General features: G+C 48.7%; 1 protein-coding gene across 1 annotated transcript in view; it reads left to right on the forward strand.

The window, feature by feature from the left end:
• The first annotated feature begins 765 nt into the window (after window positions 1-765).
• LOC307206719 (mitochondrial adenyl nucleotide antiporter SLC25A23-like) overlaps window positions 766-16,248 on the forward strand; it is a 49,660-nt gene continuing 34,177 nt past the window's right edge. Inside the window, exon 1 of the mRNA XM_079960099.1 lies at window positions 766-1,168. Within this exon, the coding sequence (XP_079816225.1) occupies window positions 986-1,168 (183 nt within the window). The 5' untranslated portion in view covers window positions 766-985. The remainder of the gene's footprint in view (window positions 1,169-16,248) is intronic.

Below are 16,248 nucleotides of genomic sequence, written 5' to 3' on the forward strand. Positions count from 1 at the left end.
AGAAGCTTTTCTTTTGGTAATTATAGGGACAGAACTACCTAAAATGTATAGAAATTTATTCATGTATGCTACTACAGCAGCAAAAATATTACTGGCCCCAAAATGGAAAGAAGCAGAAGTCCCAGCAAAGGAAGAATGGATACAAAAACTTATGGAATATGCAGAAATGGCGAAACTTACTGGAAGTATAAAAAATCAAGATAACAAACTTTTTATAAAAGAATGGAAATGGATGGTTGAACATTTACAGATAAACTGTAAACAGATAGGAGCCTTGGCAGGATTATTGTAATAATAACCTGCAGTTTCATAAGAGTATATATTTAAAGAAGATGAATAAATGAGCAAATTAAGTTATTTTGGATATGCCGAAGATATTGAAAACAAATTTGAGGAACTGCAGAAAGAAGTCAAGATTGGAAATGTCAAAATGATTGTGAAATCCGCGAAATGTACAAACCTGAAAAATATAAATTTAAAAATTGATAATAAAAAGACTTGTTGCAGCCGGGAAAGTCTCCTTGCAGGGAAAGACTCCGGGCGGCTTCTTCGGGCAGGCGTAGCCAAGACCCGGCGACAGAATGGCCGCTGCGGGAGAAGGCAGCGCCGCAGCGCGGCTCGGATCCTGCGCATTTGCCGAGCGCTGGCTTGCGGAGCGCCTAAGCCCTCCTGACGCGGTCGGCCCCCTCCCTCCCCCTCCTTCCTTCCTTCCTTCCCCGCCCCCCGGAGGCGCATTAACCCTTCGGCGCCCGTTTTCTCCCGCTAAGCGGGGAGGGGCGAGAGGAGGAAACGGCCGAGGGAGGCGACGCCAAGCAGCCGTCGGTTAAATGCCCTTGCGCGGGCGGGCGGCGGCGGAGGCGTCTCCGTTTGCGAAGCGAGCCTGCTGGAGGCCGGGCCGCGGCGCGATGGTGGCCCCCGGCCCGTCGGGCTCCTCCGCGGCCAGCAAGACCCGCCTGTTGCCGCCGGGGCTCCGGTGAGACCCAGGATGCTGGGGCCCCGGGAGAGAGCGGCGCCCCCCGCCGAAAGCGCGCGGGACCCCGAGCGACACCAGCGCTGGGCCAGCCTCTTCGAGCAGCTGGACACCAACAAGGACGGGCGCGTGGACGTCCACGAGCTCCGCCAGGGCCTGGCCCGGATGGGCATGAACGCCGGCTCCCACGCCGAGCAGGTGGGTGGCCAGCGCGGGGGAGGCGCCCGGGGCGCCCCGGGGAAACGGAGGAGGGGGGCGCAGGGCGGGAGACCCTCGGGGCGCAGGCGTCCGGGTGGCACGCGGTGCCCCCCCTGCTCTCCAAAGACCCCTTGCAAAGCGAGTGGCCCCTGGACGGGGCTCTTGCAAAGTGAGTGGCCCCTGGACGGGGCTCTTGCAAAGTGAGTGGCCCCTGGACGGGGCTCTTGCAAAGTGAGTGGCCCCTGGACGGGGCTCTTGCAAAGTGAGTGGCACCTGGACGGGGCTCTTGCAAAGTGAGTGGCCCCTGGACGGGGCTCTTGCAAAGTGAGTGGCCCCTGGACGGGGCTCCCGCTGGACCCTGGAAGCGCACGGATCGAGGAGGGGGATGTTCGCCGGCGCCGCCGCAGCCGGATGCAAGCGGCGACTCCCCGAAGGCAAAGGAGCCCCTTCCCCTCTTGCATCTTCCCTTTCTCCGGCGGGGTGGTCTCCTCTTCTCCGCTCTCCCGAGGCCAGAAGGGAGCCGTCTGCTGGCGGGGACGCGGGGTTGCTTTGGGCGCGCTGCCCGCCCGGCGGCTGGGGAAGGGGCCTTCTGCATCTTGCACAACCGGCGAACGGGATGGATTCCGCCCCCTTTACGCGCACGACTCCAGCATTGCACTGAAGCTTTCCTTATGAGTCAGCTCTGCTTCTACTCCGGCACCAGAAAAGGGCTCTGCCCCCCGCCTCCCGCCTCCCCACGCCCGGTTGTCAGAACGGTGACAAAATAATTTCTCCCGCTTTGCAGTGGCAAAAAGAGGTGACAGCGTAGAAGTGGATGCGTGCCTTCCAGCCAGGTCTAGGAAGGAGGGCAGGGCGCCTGTGTTTTTTCCAGGGATCTGTTAGGAGGTGGGGAATTTCACCTGCCGCAGCTTCTCACCCTGACAGGTGCCACACACACCCCAAATTGAAGAAAGCATTAAAGGTACAAAAAGCCTTCTCTTTGCACCCTGACAAGTGCAAAGGGACGTGCGCGCACACACATATCCAGGCAGGATTTAATTTGGGTCATGGAAACTACATTGAATGCCAGGGATCAACAAGCGGAATATGCTAATAAAAATTCCTTTGAACATGTGCAGAATGTATACGCAGGGTAACCGCAGTGTGCCCTGCACTCAGGAGGATTAGAAGCTGGGCTTTCCAGGACAGCTGATACAGCTTTTGGACATGCTTCTAAGTAATTGCCTGTTTTGTGCAGTGAGAGTAGCTGTGCTAAGTCTGTTGCAGCAAAAGCAGCAGTAAGTCTGTGGCACTTTTAAAGATGAACAGAACTGCTATGGTAGGGGTGGGCTTTGGTAATCTTTGGTAGTATGGCGCCCTGAGCAAGGCCAAAATTTGGGGCCCCAAATGGGTCTTCTCAATTTTGCACCCCCTCAGCTTGGCATCCTGTGCAGGAGAACTGCCCACACCACCCTAAATCCGGCTCTGGTTGTGGCGCAAGCTTTTGTGGATTTTTATTTTTTATACACTTATGTACAAAGTGTTGTCAGGTTTGTGAATACATATATGGATGTAGGGAGAAAAATAATAAACGGTGGAGTCAAATGGCAATTAAATGCTGCTGCAGAGGGGGCTAACATTTGACGTCGCTGGACTCCCAGCGGCTCCAGCCAAGCAGAGGTGAAACTAGGCTTTATTTCAACCGGGACAAAGACCCAGTTTGGCATGCGTGCGCGCGTGCACACACACACACATACACACACACACACACACACACACACACACACAGGATGGGAGCCTCAATGGCACCCCTCTGTAGGTTTCACTGGGGGCAAAATACCTGGCTAGCCCCGCTCCCCATAGCTGCAGCTCTGCAGCCAAGCATGACCAAAGGTCAGGGATGATGGGAATTCAGCAACTGGAGGATCACAGGCTAGCCACCTTTGGGCTAGTGTATCGCAAACAGTGCCATGAATCCATATGCCTACCCAAACCCACTTCCTGATGCGCTATTATTTACATTGACCAACAAGCAAGGTTGAATCCAGGTTAATGGTTAATGGTAGTCCTGGGGCAATATATAATTATAATTCTGGGAGCACTGGGAGAAAACAATGACTATCTCAATCATTTGCCCTACTGCCCTTAAGATATGCATATTAATGTATTTATTCCTGTGAAAGGAAAGTATTTTTGTTGTTTGCTGCCTGTCTTCTGTACTTTTCCAGATGTTATTTTGCAGCAGCTAGCTAATGCATTGTTAGCAATCTCTGTACCTTCATCCAGAGAGCACAGGGTGACTTGTGTGGTTATTCTTTAAGTGTCTGCCTGTGGATCTATTGCTTTATTTAGCTCTGCTGCTTGGAATAGTCTGGTGAAAAGGAGCAGAGGTTTAAAGTAGGGATGCCAAGCCTGTGGTCCCCCTGAACTTGCTGGACTCCAAGTCCCATAATCCCTGACCACTGACTCTGCTGGCAGAGGCTGATGGGAGTTGAGAGTCCAGCAACATCTGGAGGGCCACAGGTTCCCCACCCCTGGTGTAAAGAGCCGTAATGAAGGTATCCTTGCCTTGGGAAGAGATATCTGGGGTACTTTGCAGGAGAACGGTGCTGAGGCTGTTGCTGCTCAGTATTTTCATCGCTGACCAGTAAGCACATCCACTGACTTCACTTGCTGAGTTATCAGATAATGAAAAGAATGCTTGAGGGTACTCACCTCACCTGAAGGGCTCTGTTAAAAAAGGACTGAGTTCACATGGAATTCAATGGACACATGTGGCTTGGAAGTTAACCTACCATGGCTTGTTCACTCAATGAATTATCAATGTGTGCATGAGCTGGCTCTGATGTGAAGGCACAGAAAATGGTGTGTGTGTGTGGGTGGGTGGGTTTCATAGAGAAGTGCTATGGGGAAACTTGATAGAATTAACAAATACTTGGATGATAAAAAAATGGTTGCTTTTTTCATTTCATTTTCATTGGAAGGAAGACACTGGTGAAAAGGAATAGCAGTGGTGGACTTTGGGCTCTCAAATTCCAGTGGTGTGAGGAACCTGAAACCCTCCAGATGTTGTTGGACTGCCAGCACAGTCAGTGGTCAGGGATTATGGGAGTTGGAGTCCAGCAAGTTCAAGGATTACAATTCCCATTCTTCTTGACCATTGACTATGATGGCCGAGGCTGATGGGAACTGGAGGCAAGCAACAACTGGAGGGGCAGAGATTCTCCATTCTTGATGTAAGGGATAAGCATTTGTTGTTGTTTCAATGATTATCTTCTCAAACGAGAGCTAGGTAGCTGGCAACACAGTGGAATTCCACAACCAACTGGCTTGAAGCCATACTTCTGTTTGGTAGCTTATATTCTTTATTTTGAATTCGGTATTTTAAAACAAAAGCTGGAGCATGTTGCCAAGGAAACTAGCAGCCTAAAAAGAAATTCAAGAAGATGGTATAACCCAGTGCATTGATCTCACCAGCATCTAGGTCTCAGCAAATCATGCCATTTGAAGTAAAAATACACAACTCATAAAATGTTGAGGTGACATCTCAAGGTCAAAATCTCACATTAGAAATGTGATATATGGAAACCATCTTGATATGAGGATTGGACGAACGGAAAAATTCACACAGGATTATAATTGGTGTTTAATAAAATTATTTTAAAAAATGTAGGCAAATTTCCCAAAAATTATTTTCATCCTTTGAACAGGCAGCTTGGTGAATTCTGGGCTTAAGGAGGAAGAGGCAGCTGGAAGTACAGATATCGCTTTCTAATTCTGCCACCTTAACTGACAGTGCAAAGTGGACGTATTCAGAAATATGTGCATTTAGGAATATAGCCTGACAGTCATTGCAATACTATACCCACCTACCCAGAAGCAAGTCTCATTGAGTTCAATGGAGATTACTCCCTGGTAAGTGAATAGAAGATTGCAACCCAAGAGATTCTTCTAGTTTTCTGCATCTCAGTTTCTCAATCTTAAATGAGAGAGAGAAAGAGAGAGAGAGAGAGAGAGAGAGAGAGAGAGAGAAAGAAAGAAAGAAAGAAAGAAAGAAGAGAGAGAGACCCAGTGGTCTGTACTCAAGCTTTATTAAAGTTATGCCATTTTCAGCACTAGCCAATAACCCATTTCTCTGACAATGTTGTGAAATGTGAGCTATTACAAAGAGGAAGGAATGTTAATAGTGTTTATCCTCAGCATGCACTCCAATGGCTGCAGAAATGAAGTGCAAGACAGGTCAAAAACTCCACGCAGCTGCACTCCATAATATGTGCCCCAGGATCCTTTGTGCAACAATGTTTGTCTTGGGGAGGTGTCATGGTGTGTACAGTCTGAAATGCACTTTTTGGTTTGCATCCCTCTTCCTTAATGCTCCTGGATGAATTGTTGAAGCCGTTGGAATCAAATGCTGGGGTATTGTGCAAACTAGGTGTGCTCATTAGCAGATTTCCTTCACATATTTTCCACCAGCTGCCTCAGGATCTTGTCATGCCCTGGGATGCCGTGATCATAGAACTGGAAAGGTCCTTGTAAGCCGTGTGGTTCAACCACTGCTTAATGTGTGTGGGGGGGGGGGCAATCTATCTCTTTCACTCTGGCTGGAAAAGAGGTTCCCTTCTGAAAGCGCTTCACAGAAATGGACACAAAGACTAGGCATGCTCATATATGGAGGAATGTACTGAGGTTGTTGGCCTACTTACTGTTTTAGAATTGTTGCACAGCCCCGTCTAAGAATAACTTTTGCCAGTGTAATGTTGGTGGAGCTTGTCAGTTCTACTCCCACTTCTGCTTACTTTCGGTGTGTGAACATATCCTTCCTTAGATCAGGTGTGAGGAACCTTTGGCCTTCCAGATGTCACTGAACTACAATTCCCATCAGCCCCAGCAAGGATGACCAATGGCCAGGGATGGTGAGAGATCAGCAACATCTGGAGATGCCAAAGACTCTCCTCATCTACCTTAGATGCTGAATTACTGTATTTTTCGCTCTATAAGACACACTTTTTCCCTCCTAAAAAGTAAGGGGAAATGTGTGTGCGTCTTATGGAGTGAATGCAGGCTGCGTGGCTAAGCCAGAAGCCAGAACAGCAAGAGGGATCGCTGTGCCCCTCAGTCCCTTCTCCCACCTCCGGAAAAGCCCCCAAGAGCTGCGCTCCCTTTAAAGAGCTGCGTGGAGCCTCTTGGAGGCTTTCCCCGAGGAGGCTCTGCTCAGCACTCCCTTTAAAGAATATTTTTTTTCTTGCATTCCCCCTCTAAAAACTAGGTGCGTCTTATGGAGCGAAAAGTGTGTCTTATGGAGCGAAAAATACGGTGTGTGGATATGCTATCTCACAAATCTTACAAATGAATAATGCACAGGCAGTGGCAGAGCAAGCTGATCGGGCACTTGGGGCAGTGCACGTGCCGTGCGCCCAGGGGCCGGGCCAGCCACCGTGGGACGGGGCGAGCTGGGGCAGGACGTTCTGTGGGGCCTTCATAGGCTCTGCCTGCCTCCTCCCACTCAGCCGCCCTACAGCTGAGGGGGATGCAGCAGTCGGACCGTTCGGGGCAGCGCAGAGCCTGCAAGCCACCACGTCACTCCCAGGAGAGACGCGTGGCTCAGGCGCGCTGCTGACCCCGCGGTGGCATTTTGTCACCCCATTCAGTGGTGACACCCGGGGTAACCCGCCTCCACCGTACCCCCTTACTCTGCCCCTGTGCACAGGAAGTCTGCAGACAGGAAACTGCAGAGTCACAGATGGGTTCACAGCCATTGGTGCTTTAAAACCTACTTGAGTATTTGGACTCAGCATCATTTGATGGTGAAACCTTCTGCATACACAGTTGGGAAGAATTGTTATCCATGCAAACGGTATGAAAGTTGCCTCTCCTCCTCAAGCTTCTAGCTCCCAATTCTTCATAAAGTTTGAACCACAAACCATGCCAAAGCAGGGTTTGAATTAAGCCAGACTTCAGGAAGACTGAGCTTTGAGCACCTGTGTCAGATACCAGGGTTCCCCCTGAAATATGGAAAGCAGTTATGAAATGATGGAGACTGAAACCCTGTATGTGTCTTTACTTCAAAGTGAGGCACATTATGCTCAGTGGGATTTATTTATGAGAAAGCAATTGTGGATGGGCCTCACCTTTAGGCAGGATGAGGTTAAAGGGCAGAAAATCTATTTTTGTTTGTTTTTGTTGTATTTCTACTACCATTGTTTGTGGGATTAGCTGCCTTTAATGCCCAAAATAACTTTGCTAGTCTTGAGCACTATGACCCTGATGGGCACGGCAGGTATTGTATTTTCTGCGTCAGGCAACAAAATACTGTATTTTTCCGGCTATAAGACGCCCCCATGTATAAGATGCCCCCTATTTTGGGGGACTTAGATTTAAGAAAATGGGGGGGAGATGGCCCTGTGTATAAGACGCCCCCTAATTTTTGACATTATTTTTTAGGGGAAAAACCTAGTCTTATACACGGGAAAATACGGTATCTTCAGCCATCCCTGGTAAATATGCATAAACTTTGCTGCATGTCATTCCCCAGCACTACCACAGTAAAGATTCTGGGTCCACAGGTGTGAGGAATGATGTGACATAACTTCATTCTTAGGAATTGTGCAACAGCCTCTGAGCCTCTTTCTTAATACAAAAGGGGATATCTCTAAATTATCAGCTCTACCTATAGATTCCTCCCACGCCTCTGGGACTGGAAGAAAGGCCAGTTAGAGAGCATGGCTTGGTGAGTCTGAACTGCAGCTTTCTGAGCCCTTTATCAGCTCTTTCTATGTGAAGAAGACCTTCCACACCAGGCATAGGCAAACTTGGCCCTCCAGATGCTTTGGGACTACAATTCCCATCATCCCTAGCTAACAGGACCAGTGGTCAGTGATGATGGGAATTGTAGTCTCAAAACATCTGGCGGGCCAAGTTTGCCTATGCCTGTTCCACACAAACCAAAGCTGATTTCTCAGCTGGTGGGGAAAGTTTGTGATCTCCGAAAGGTTTGTTGCAAAGGGTATTCTTATACCTGCTTGGGAAAAAACCCCACCCTTTGGAGTGTGTATCTGTGTGTGATGAAGGTGTCCCTACACATACGTAACCAGAAATGTGAAAGTGCCCAAGGCAGGAAGCCAAATGGGCCGGACTTGGGGATTGAAACAGCCAAATAAACACAGGCAGTTATAAATAGAGGGTTGCTCATGGCTCCCTCCCAGTTATTTTTAACCTGTCTGTGGTGGCCTTTTTGCTGTCACGGAGGTCCCTGGTGACAGATGAGGAAATGACCTGGGAGCTCTGGAATACCAGCTCCTTCTTAAAGGGAAGCCCTCCTTCCTTGGAGGTTGGGTGGCCATCTGCCACGGATGCTTTAGCTGAGATTCCTGCATTGTAGGGGGTTGGACTAGATGACCCTTGAGGTCCCTTCCAACTCTACAATTCTATGATTCTAAGTGGTGGCTCATGGCCTGGTATGACCACTAAATGGCAAAGGGGACTCAGAGGCCTCTCTAGCCTTCCTAGTCTACATGTCCACACACCACATTTCACCTGCCTGCATGTAATCCCACCCCCATCCCTGTGTTGTGTATAAATAATTAACTGATCCAGTTTCACCATCATAAGCAGGATATGGTACCTACATGGGGACTGAGGAGAGAAGGAGAGATCCAGTTGCAGTCTCCAGATTCGTTTTTGTCCACAGCTGAAGGATAGAGAAACCACAATACACACACACCCAGCAGCTTTGCCGCTCTTCCTAAATTGAAAGCGGTGAGCGCCTTGTTTAAAAGGACATCAAAGAGGAAGCTACAAAGAAAAGTCCAGTCTCAATCCAGATTGTGTTGGCTGTGGTGGCACAAAGATCAAGTTTGTTCTGCTGATAGATCCTTAGGCTGCTGCTTGATTCTGAACTTTTATTATCCCAAGCCAGCCTCCTTTCAAACACTCCCATTATTTCTCTCCCAAGACCAGCAAAGATAGTAGTAGTAGCAGTAATAATTATTTTATTTATTTATTTATTTATACATACATACATACATACATACATACATACCCTGTCCATCTGGCTGGGTTTCCCCAGCCGCTCTGGGTGGCTTCCAATAACCTATTAAACATTAAAAGCTTCCCTAAACTGGGCTGCCTTCAGACGTCGTCTAAAAGTCTGGTAGTTGTTCTTCTCTTTGACATCTGGTGGGACGGCATTCCACAGGGCGGGTGCCACTACCGAGAAGGCCCTCTGCCTGGTTCTGAAAAAACCAACCCCACCAAATGCTGTCAATCTATTGGAACCGTTCTTATCCCTTAGTTGTGGGAATTATCTGTAGTCCATGCTGGCTGGCACAGCTTGCATGAGGTAGAGTGCTGCAGTCCTTGCTCTCCAATGCCATTTCTTTGCAGGGAGAGTAAATAGGATACAGTCTTCTGTGTCCTATTGTGTCCTATCTTCTTGTAGGAGATCCACTAGCTGCCTGTGTGAACCTCAATAAAAAGCTTCAATCAGCAAAACGCTCATTCTCCTATACGTTTCCAAAGTTGCCCAGGATTTTTATGATGACTTCTATGAAAACATTTTTCTTTGGCACCCAATGTTCTCCTTGTTGGTCCCCTCCTGGAGGCCAGCGGTGGCAGCAACGCACAGCCTCCCCGGCTCCGCCTCCCACTCGCTCTCCACCCCAATGCAGAAGGGAGAAAGAGCCAGCCCAGGCGAAGCATCCACCAGCTGGAGTTTCTGAACCGTCACCAGAGGCAGCCCCAATTGGAACGTGTTGCAGCAATCCAACCTCTGTGCAAGCTGGAATCTGCTGCAGATGTCACGTGGACAATTGCATTCTGAAATTAATTCTCAGAGCTCCAAATGCAGGCAGTGGAACACGGAGCAGAGCTAACCCAGGAAACAATCCATTGCATTGTTCTGCTTCGGGTGAAACTGAATCCAGCAGTTCCAAATCCACCCACAGATACAGAGGTGCCTCGCAAGACGAAATTAATTCGTTCTGCGAGTTGTTTCGTCTTGCGATTTTTTTCGTCTTGCGGAGCGTGGATTCCCTGGGTATTAACGGTTGTAAGAAAAAGGAAACAAACTCACAAGACGTTTTCGTCTTGCGAAGCAAGCCCATAGGGAAAATCGTCTTGCGAAGCAACTCAAAAAACGAAAAATCCTTTTGTCTTGCGCGTTTTTCGTCTTACGAGGCATTCGTCTTGTGAGGTACCACTGTAGTTCAAAAACTAAGGCCCAACAGGAGTCCAGGGTCAAAACACCAGGACAACACAAGAGGCCAGGCTGTAAAGGAACTCTGCTCAGGGAGCTGCTGTAAGGAACTAAGGGCGTTTACTCTTAAGACAGTGATGGCCAAACTTGACCCTCCAGCTGTTTTGGGACTACAGTTCCCATCATCCCTGACCACTGGTCCTGTTAGCTAGTCCCAAAACAGCTGGAGGGCCAGGTTTGGCCATCACTGCCTTAAGCCTTCAAAGACCCACCCTGAAGCACAGCTGCAAGCCATACGGACTGAGGAGTTGGTCTTCTCATGAGCAACTCTTATTCCAGAGTCCTTGTTCCTCTGGTGGGTGCTCTGGCATGTGTATCTTTTATCTCTTGGACTTGGAGGCTGCTCAGCCACAACCTCCCATTCTGCGCAGGAACTCATTTGTGTCGTGATCTCTGAAGGTCCCAGATCCCTCTGCTCTGTCTCATTGTCCATTGGCATGGACTGCTGCTCCTTAGTATTTGTCTTGGGGGCCCTCCAGCTCCTCTTGCAATTGGGGGGGCGGGTCCTCCAGCAGGGCCATGACATACACAGAAGATGGGTCAGTCAGGGATTAAGCTCATTAGGGGTTGGGTGAAGGGAGCGATCCCCCACTTGCTTCTTGAAAACACCCTCTGTGGCTGACTTCCCCAAGACCTGGATTCCAAAACAACTAAATCTAGAAAAGTGTGTTCTTCCCCCATTCCCTGCCCCTCATACTTCCTCCGAGCAGAACTCCTTTGGGGCTAATACCACATTGCTACAGTTTTTTCCTGTAGCAGCACATTCTCAGCTGTGAGTGTGTGTCCTTGGGGGATTGGGGTCGGTGCACCCAGGGATTTTTTTACGCCTTTGGCACCAAGACACAGAATGCAGTAACCATTTCCTTTAAACTGGCTCTGCTTAAAATGACAAGCAAAGTACAAGCAGTCACACAGTTGCAAAATAGAGGGAAGAATACATAGAAACTAAGCCTTACTGGTTTCAATAGGGTTGTTTTCAATGTAGCACTAAATAAGTACAGTCATACCTCGGGTTACGAACGCTGCTGGTTGCATGTTTTCGGACTGCGGACCACACCGAACCCGGAAGTACCGGAACGGGTTACCAAACGTCTGGCGTAGCTTCCGATTCACTGTAGGAGCTTCCTGCAGCCAATTGGAAGCCGTGCCTTGGTCCCTGAACCGTTTTGGGAGTCAAACGATTGAAGTTCAGGAAACAAGGTTCCACTGTAGTTCCATCAGCTCAAGGATTTACGCTGGAGCAACAGAGCTTCCCCTCTTCTCCTCCATACCACCGCTAAATCTGTTCAAGGGGTTCCCCCAACCCTCTGAAGCAGCTTTGGGGAGGTGGAAAGTTGCATTGCACAGATGAGACAGGTTAGTACAATACTGCCTTTTTGGCAAACTTTTGGCAACTTTTTGGTGCAAAGTTCTCAACCCGCAGGACCAAAGCATGCTTGACCTGAAGTTGTCTTCTGGGTTTCTCTCTGCAAGATCACCTATGGGGCTCATTCACTTGGTCTCATTCTCCTCCAAGGGGCTCATCTGGCCCCGGTCCTCACTTCCCTCAATGATGCCACACTTTGCATCCAGTGTGATGAAGGAAGGACGCCCAATAGAGCTTTTCCCACCTTCACTGCCCAACTGCAACACAACAGCCCTGCAGTGCTGCCAGTGGATATTACTCTCCAGAAGTTGTGGCCACCACCCTCCCACTTACTCCTGCAGCCGCAGAGGAGGAGGGACCTAGGATGCACTGAACAAGTTGTTGTGGCTGGCATCCGTCTGTCTCAAGAGACAATGGAGTGTGCCTTCAGGGATGAAGCCAAATCGCTGTGTTAACAGCACCAAAGTGATCACCTCGGAGTGCAAGCCTGGGCAGTGGGTATGGAGGTTCTGGGCTGCCCAGAAGACAGGTTGCCCCTCTTGGCCTCACTGATGTGGTCCAGAGGAAAGCAGAGCAATCTGTTTGGCACCAGCTAGGCTGCTGTTGCCGGAAGGAGGCATACAAGGTGCCACCCTAGCCTTTTCTTCTTCTGAAGATACCCTGCAAGGCAGTGGAGCTTTAAGGTCAGTTTTCTGTCTCCTAGATGCTCCTGTAGCACATGCAGAAACCGTCTTCTTGACCATTGGACCCACTATTGCTCTTGTCTGCTCAATCTAACGGAGCCAAAGATGGATAAACTACCCCAGAAGGAGCATGACGTGCCCCTACCGAAGGGACTACCCCTCCCCTAACACCCCATACACCCCTAAACAGTCACTCTTAAAAAGGTTCTGAGCCAGGGCCCCAGCACTCTGCAGTTCAGCCTGCACCTTTGTGGTTTCCTCAGAGTGTAACAGAAGACTGCACCCTCTCTAAGTCTCTGTCAGACCTCAGAAGAGTGTGCCAGTCACTTACAACTCTAATCCTAACCTCCCAGGAGCCTGAATGGCAGGTGTCTAGGCATTCAGGGATTTTAGAAGACATCTGAAGGCAGCCCTGTTTAGGGAAGTTTTTAATGTTTGATACTTTATTATGATTATGATTATTAATATTCTGTTGGGAGCTGCCCAGAGTGTCTGGAGAAACCCAGCCAGATGGGCAGGGTATAAATAATAAATTATTATTATTATTATTATCATCATCATCATCATCATCATCATCATTATCTAAAACCCTGAGGTTACATACTTCACCAATCAAATTTAGGAGCTTTATTAGGATTAAAATGTAGAGGGAAATGAAGGAACTTTATTAGGACTAAAGGTAGAGGGAAAGCAGGCAGAAGATCCAAACTGAATACAGTGGTACCTTGGCTTACAACCATAATCCGTTCCAGAGGTCCGTTTGTAAACTAAAACAGGTTGTAACCCAAGACACGCTTTTGCCAATGGGGCCTCCCAAAAAAATTTGTTTGTAATCCCCCCAAAAAAGGGGGGGTTGTAATCCAAAAAAAAGTTTGCAAACCAGGACACGCACTTCCGGGTTTGACGTGTTTGTAATCCAAAACATATGCAAACCAAGACATATGCAAACCAAGGTACCACTGTACAAAATAAGCACTGTGGCTCTAAAACTGAACTATTGCTAGTCTATTCACTGCATTCAGTTTTGCTCAGAAAGAATCAGCAGGGCAGCCTTGGGACCCTGGTGCTAGAGAGGGAACTGGATCCCCTGGTGTTAGGAGGGAAAAGAAGCAGCAAAGACAGTCCAGCTTCTTCAAGGCTCTTTCCTCACCCGTGGGAGGGGGCTCTTGGTTCTTTAGAATCATAGAATCATAGAGTTGGAAGAGACCATAAGGGCCATCGAGTCCAACCCCCTGCCAAGCAGGAAACACCATCAGAGCACTCCTGACATATGGTTGTCAAGCCTCTGCTTAAAGACCTCCAAAGAAGGAGACTCCACCACACTCCTTGGCAGCAAATTCCACTGTCGAACAGCTCTTACTGTCAGGAAGTTCTTCCTAATGTTTAGGTGGAATCTTCTTTCTTGTAGTTTGGAACCATTGCTCCGTGTCCGCTTCTCTTTCTCCTTCTATTCCCCAGGTAGGCCCTTTAAGTACTCATTTTGCATATGTAGACAGGAGGCAAATGACAACTTGACTTAGGGAAATGGTGGGCAACTCAGGCCCCTTCTTTACTCAGGCCCCTTCTCTATGTGGGGCTACCTTTGAAGGTGACCCAGAAACTACAACTAATCCAGAATGCGTGACAGGGAGTGGCCGCTGAGACCATATAACACCGGTCTTGAAAGACCTACACTGGCTCCCAGTACATTTCCAAGCACAAGTCAAAGTGTTGGTGCTGACCTTAATTTAAAGCCCTAAACTGCCTGAAGGAGCGTCTCCACCTCCATCGTTCTGCCCAGACACTGAGGTCCAGCGCCAAGGGCCTTCTGGCAGTTCCCTCACTGCAAGAAGCCAAGTTACAGGGAACCAGGCAGAGGGCCTTCTTGGTAGTGGCACCCGCCCTGTGGAACGCCATCCCACCAGATGTCAAAGAGAAAAATAACTGCCAAACTTTTAGAAGACATCTGAAGGCAGCCCTGTTTAGGGAAGCTTTTAATGTTAATAGGTTATTGTATTTTAGTGTTTTGTTGGAAGCCGCCCAGGGTGGCTGGGGAAACCCAGCCAGATGGGTGGGGTAGAAATAATAAATTATTATTATTATTATTATTATTATTATTATTATCAGTGCTGTAGTGTGGGGGTGCAGGGGGGGCCGGCCGCACCGGGTGCAACATCTGGGGGTTAGGGTTAGGGGTAGGGTTAGGGGGCGCAAATTAATTGCCTTGCCCCGGGTGCTGACAACCCACGCTACGCCACTGATTATTATTGAGGGAGAAGCAGCATCAACCCACTGTTCATCCTGCTTCTGCATAACCTTCATCAGGCAGTAGCATCCATGGTGACTCGCTATCTACCCTGCAGGAGAATGAAATGAATGGAGAGGATGTTATTCTTTGACAGCCACCAGTGTCAGCTGCTATGCTGAAGCTGGATTCATCACAGGGGCACCAGTTGTGCGGTTGTCCTGATGCTAAGACCTTTATATTTCATCTTGTTTCGTCCGAGGCTATGAAATCCCAGGCCTTGGGTGAATGGATGTGGAATTGTGTGCTACCCGATCAGTTTTGTAGAAAGGAGAGCATGTGGTTAAAAACAACAGCAACCTGGAATGGAAGGATGAGTGGAGCTAGGATACCCAGCCTGAAAAGCTCTGCTCTTGAGCCCTTAAATGCTTCTACAAATTTGTTCAAAGCACGTGGTGCTCTGCTATTTTCATACTGCTGTGTTTACATTCCTTCACCCTGCCTGGCTCCCAGTTCTGCCCTGGCTGGTCATATGAACGTACTGAAACACCCACTCTGCTACAAATGGCAGAAAGCATTTGGAGTTAAGAATCCTGGCTTCTATTCTCAATTCACAAAATGGAGCACAGTAAGGGACATGACGTGGGCTCGTAGAAATACCTGTCCTTGTGCTCTGGGGGGCAGATGTATCCCTGCCCCCCCCCCCCGCAAACTTCATTCCTTGGCTCCCCCTATGGAAAACTGGTCACCTGAGCAAAATGAGTGTTTCTTATGCAAGTCCAGTTTTATGAAGTTTACTAATTGCAGGCCAGGTTTCTTCATGTATCAAATTATGTCTGTGCCAGATCTCTACAGATTATTAGGCCATATTTTTGTAACAAGAAAGCATAATGCCTATACGGTGCCAGATTCAGGATTTGGGGGTGGGCAGGAAGAGACTTTAATCTGAAAGAGAAGGAGCGTATAGAGAAATCTCACATTGTTCTAAGCTGCCCTGGGTGCTTTTCTGTGGAATGAGAATGGCAGTGCCCTTGGGGTGATGGACTCACTGCTGGACTAGGTTCCCTGGCAAATGTTTAGTTTGCTGCCACCTGGAGCTTTGGTTATTTGCATGATCACTCAGCTGGTGTTGAAGGGGAGGAAGGATGAGAACAAGGCATGGGATGTAAACGAGGAAAAGAGGCTGCTTTGTGAAGTACAGTGGTACCTCGGGTTACAGACGCTTCAGGTTACATATGCTTCAGGTTACAGACTCTGCTTACCGAGAAATAGAACTTTGCTTCAGGATGAGAACAGAAATCGCGTGGTGGCGGCAGCGGGAGGCCCCATTAGCTAGAGTGGTACCTCGGGTTAAGAACAGTTTCAGGTTAAGAACACACCTCCAGAGCGAATTACTGTATTTTTTGCTCTATAAGACTCACTTTTTCCCCTCCTAAAAAGTAAGGGGAAATGTGTGTGCGTCTTATGGAGCGAATGCAGGCTGCGCAGCTATCCCAGAAGTCAGAACAGCAAGAGGGATCGCTGCTTTCTCTGCACAGTGATCCCTCTTGCTGTTCTGGCTTCTGGGATTCAGAA

This window comes from Podarcis cretensis, assembly GCF_951804945.1.
Source record: "Podarcis cretensis genome assembly, chromosome: 17".
NCBI lineage: Eukaryota > Metazoa > Chordata > Lepidosauria > Squamata > Lacertidae > Podarcis > Podarcis cretensis.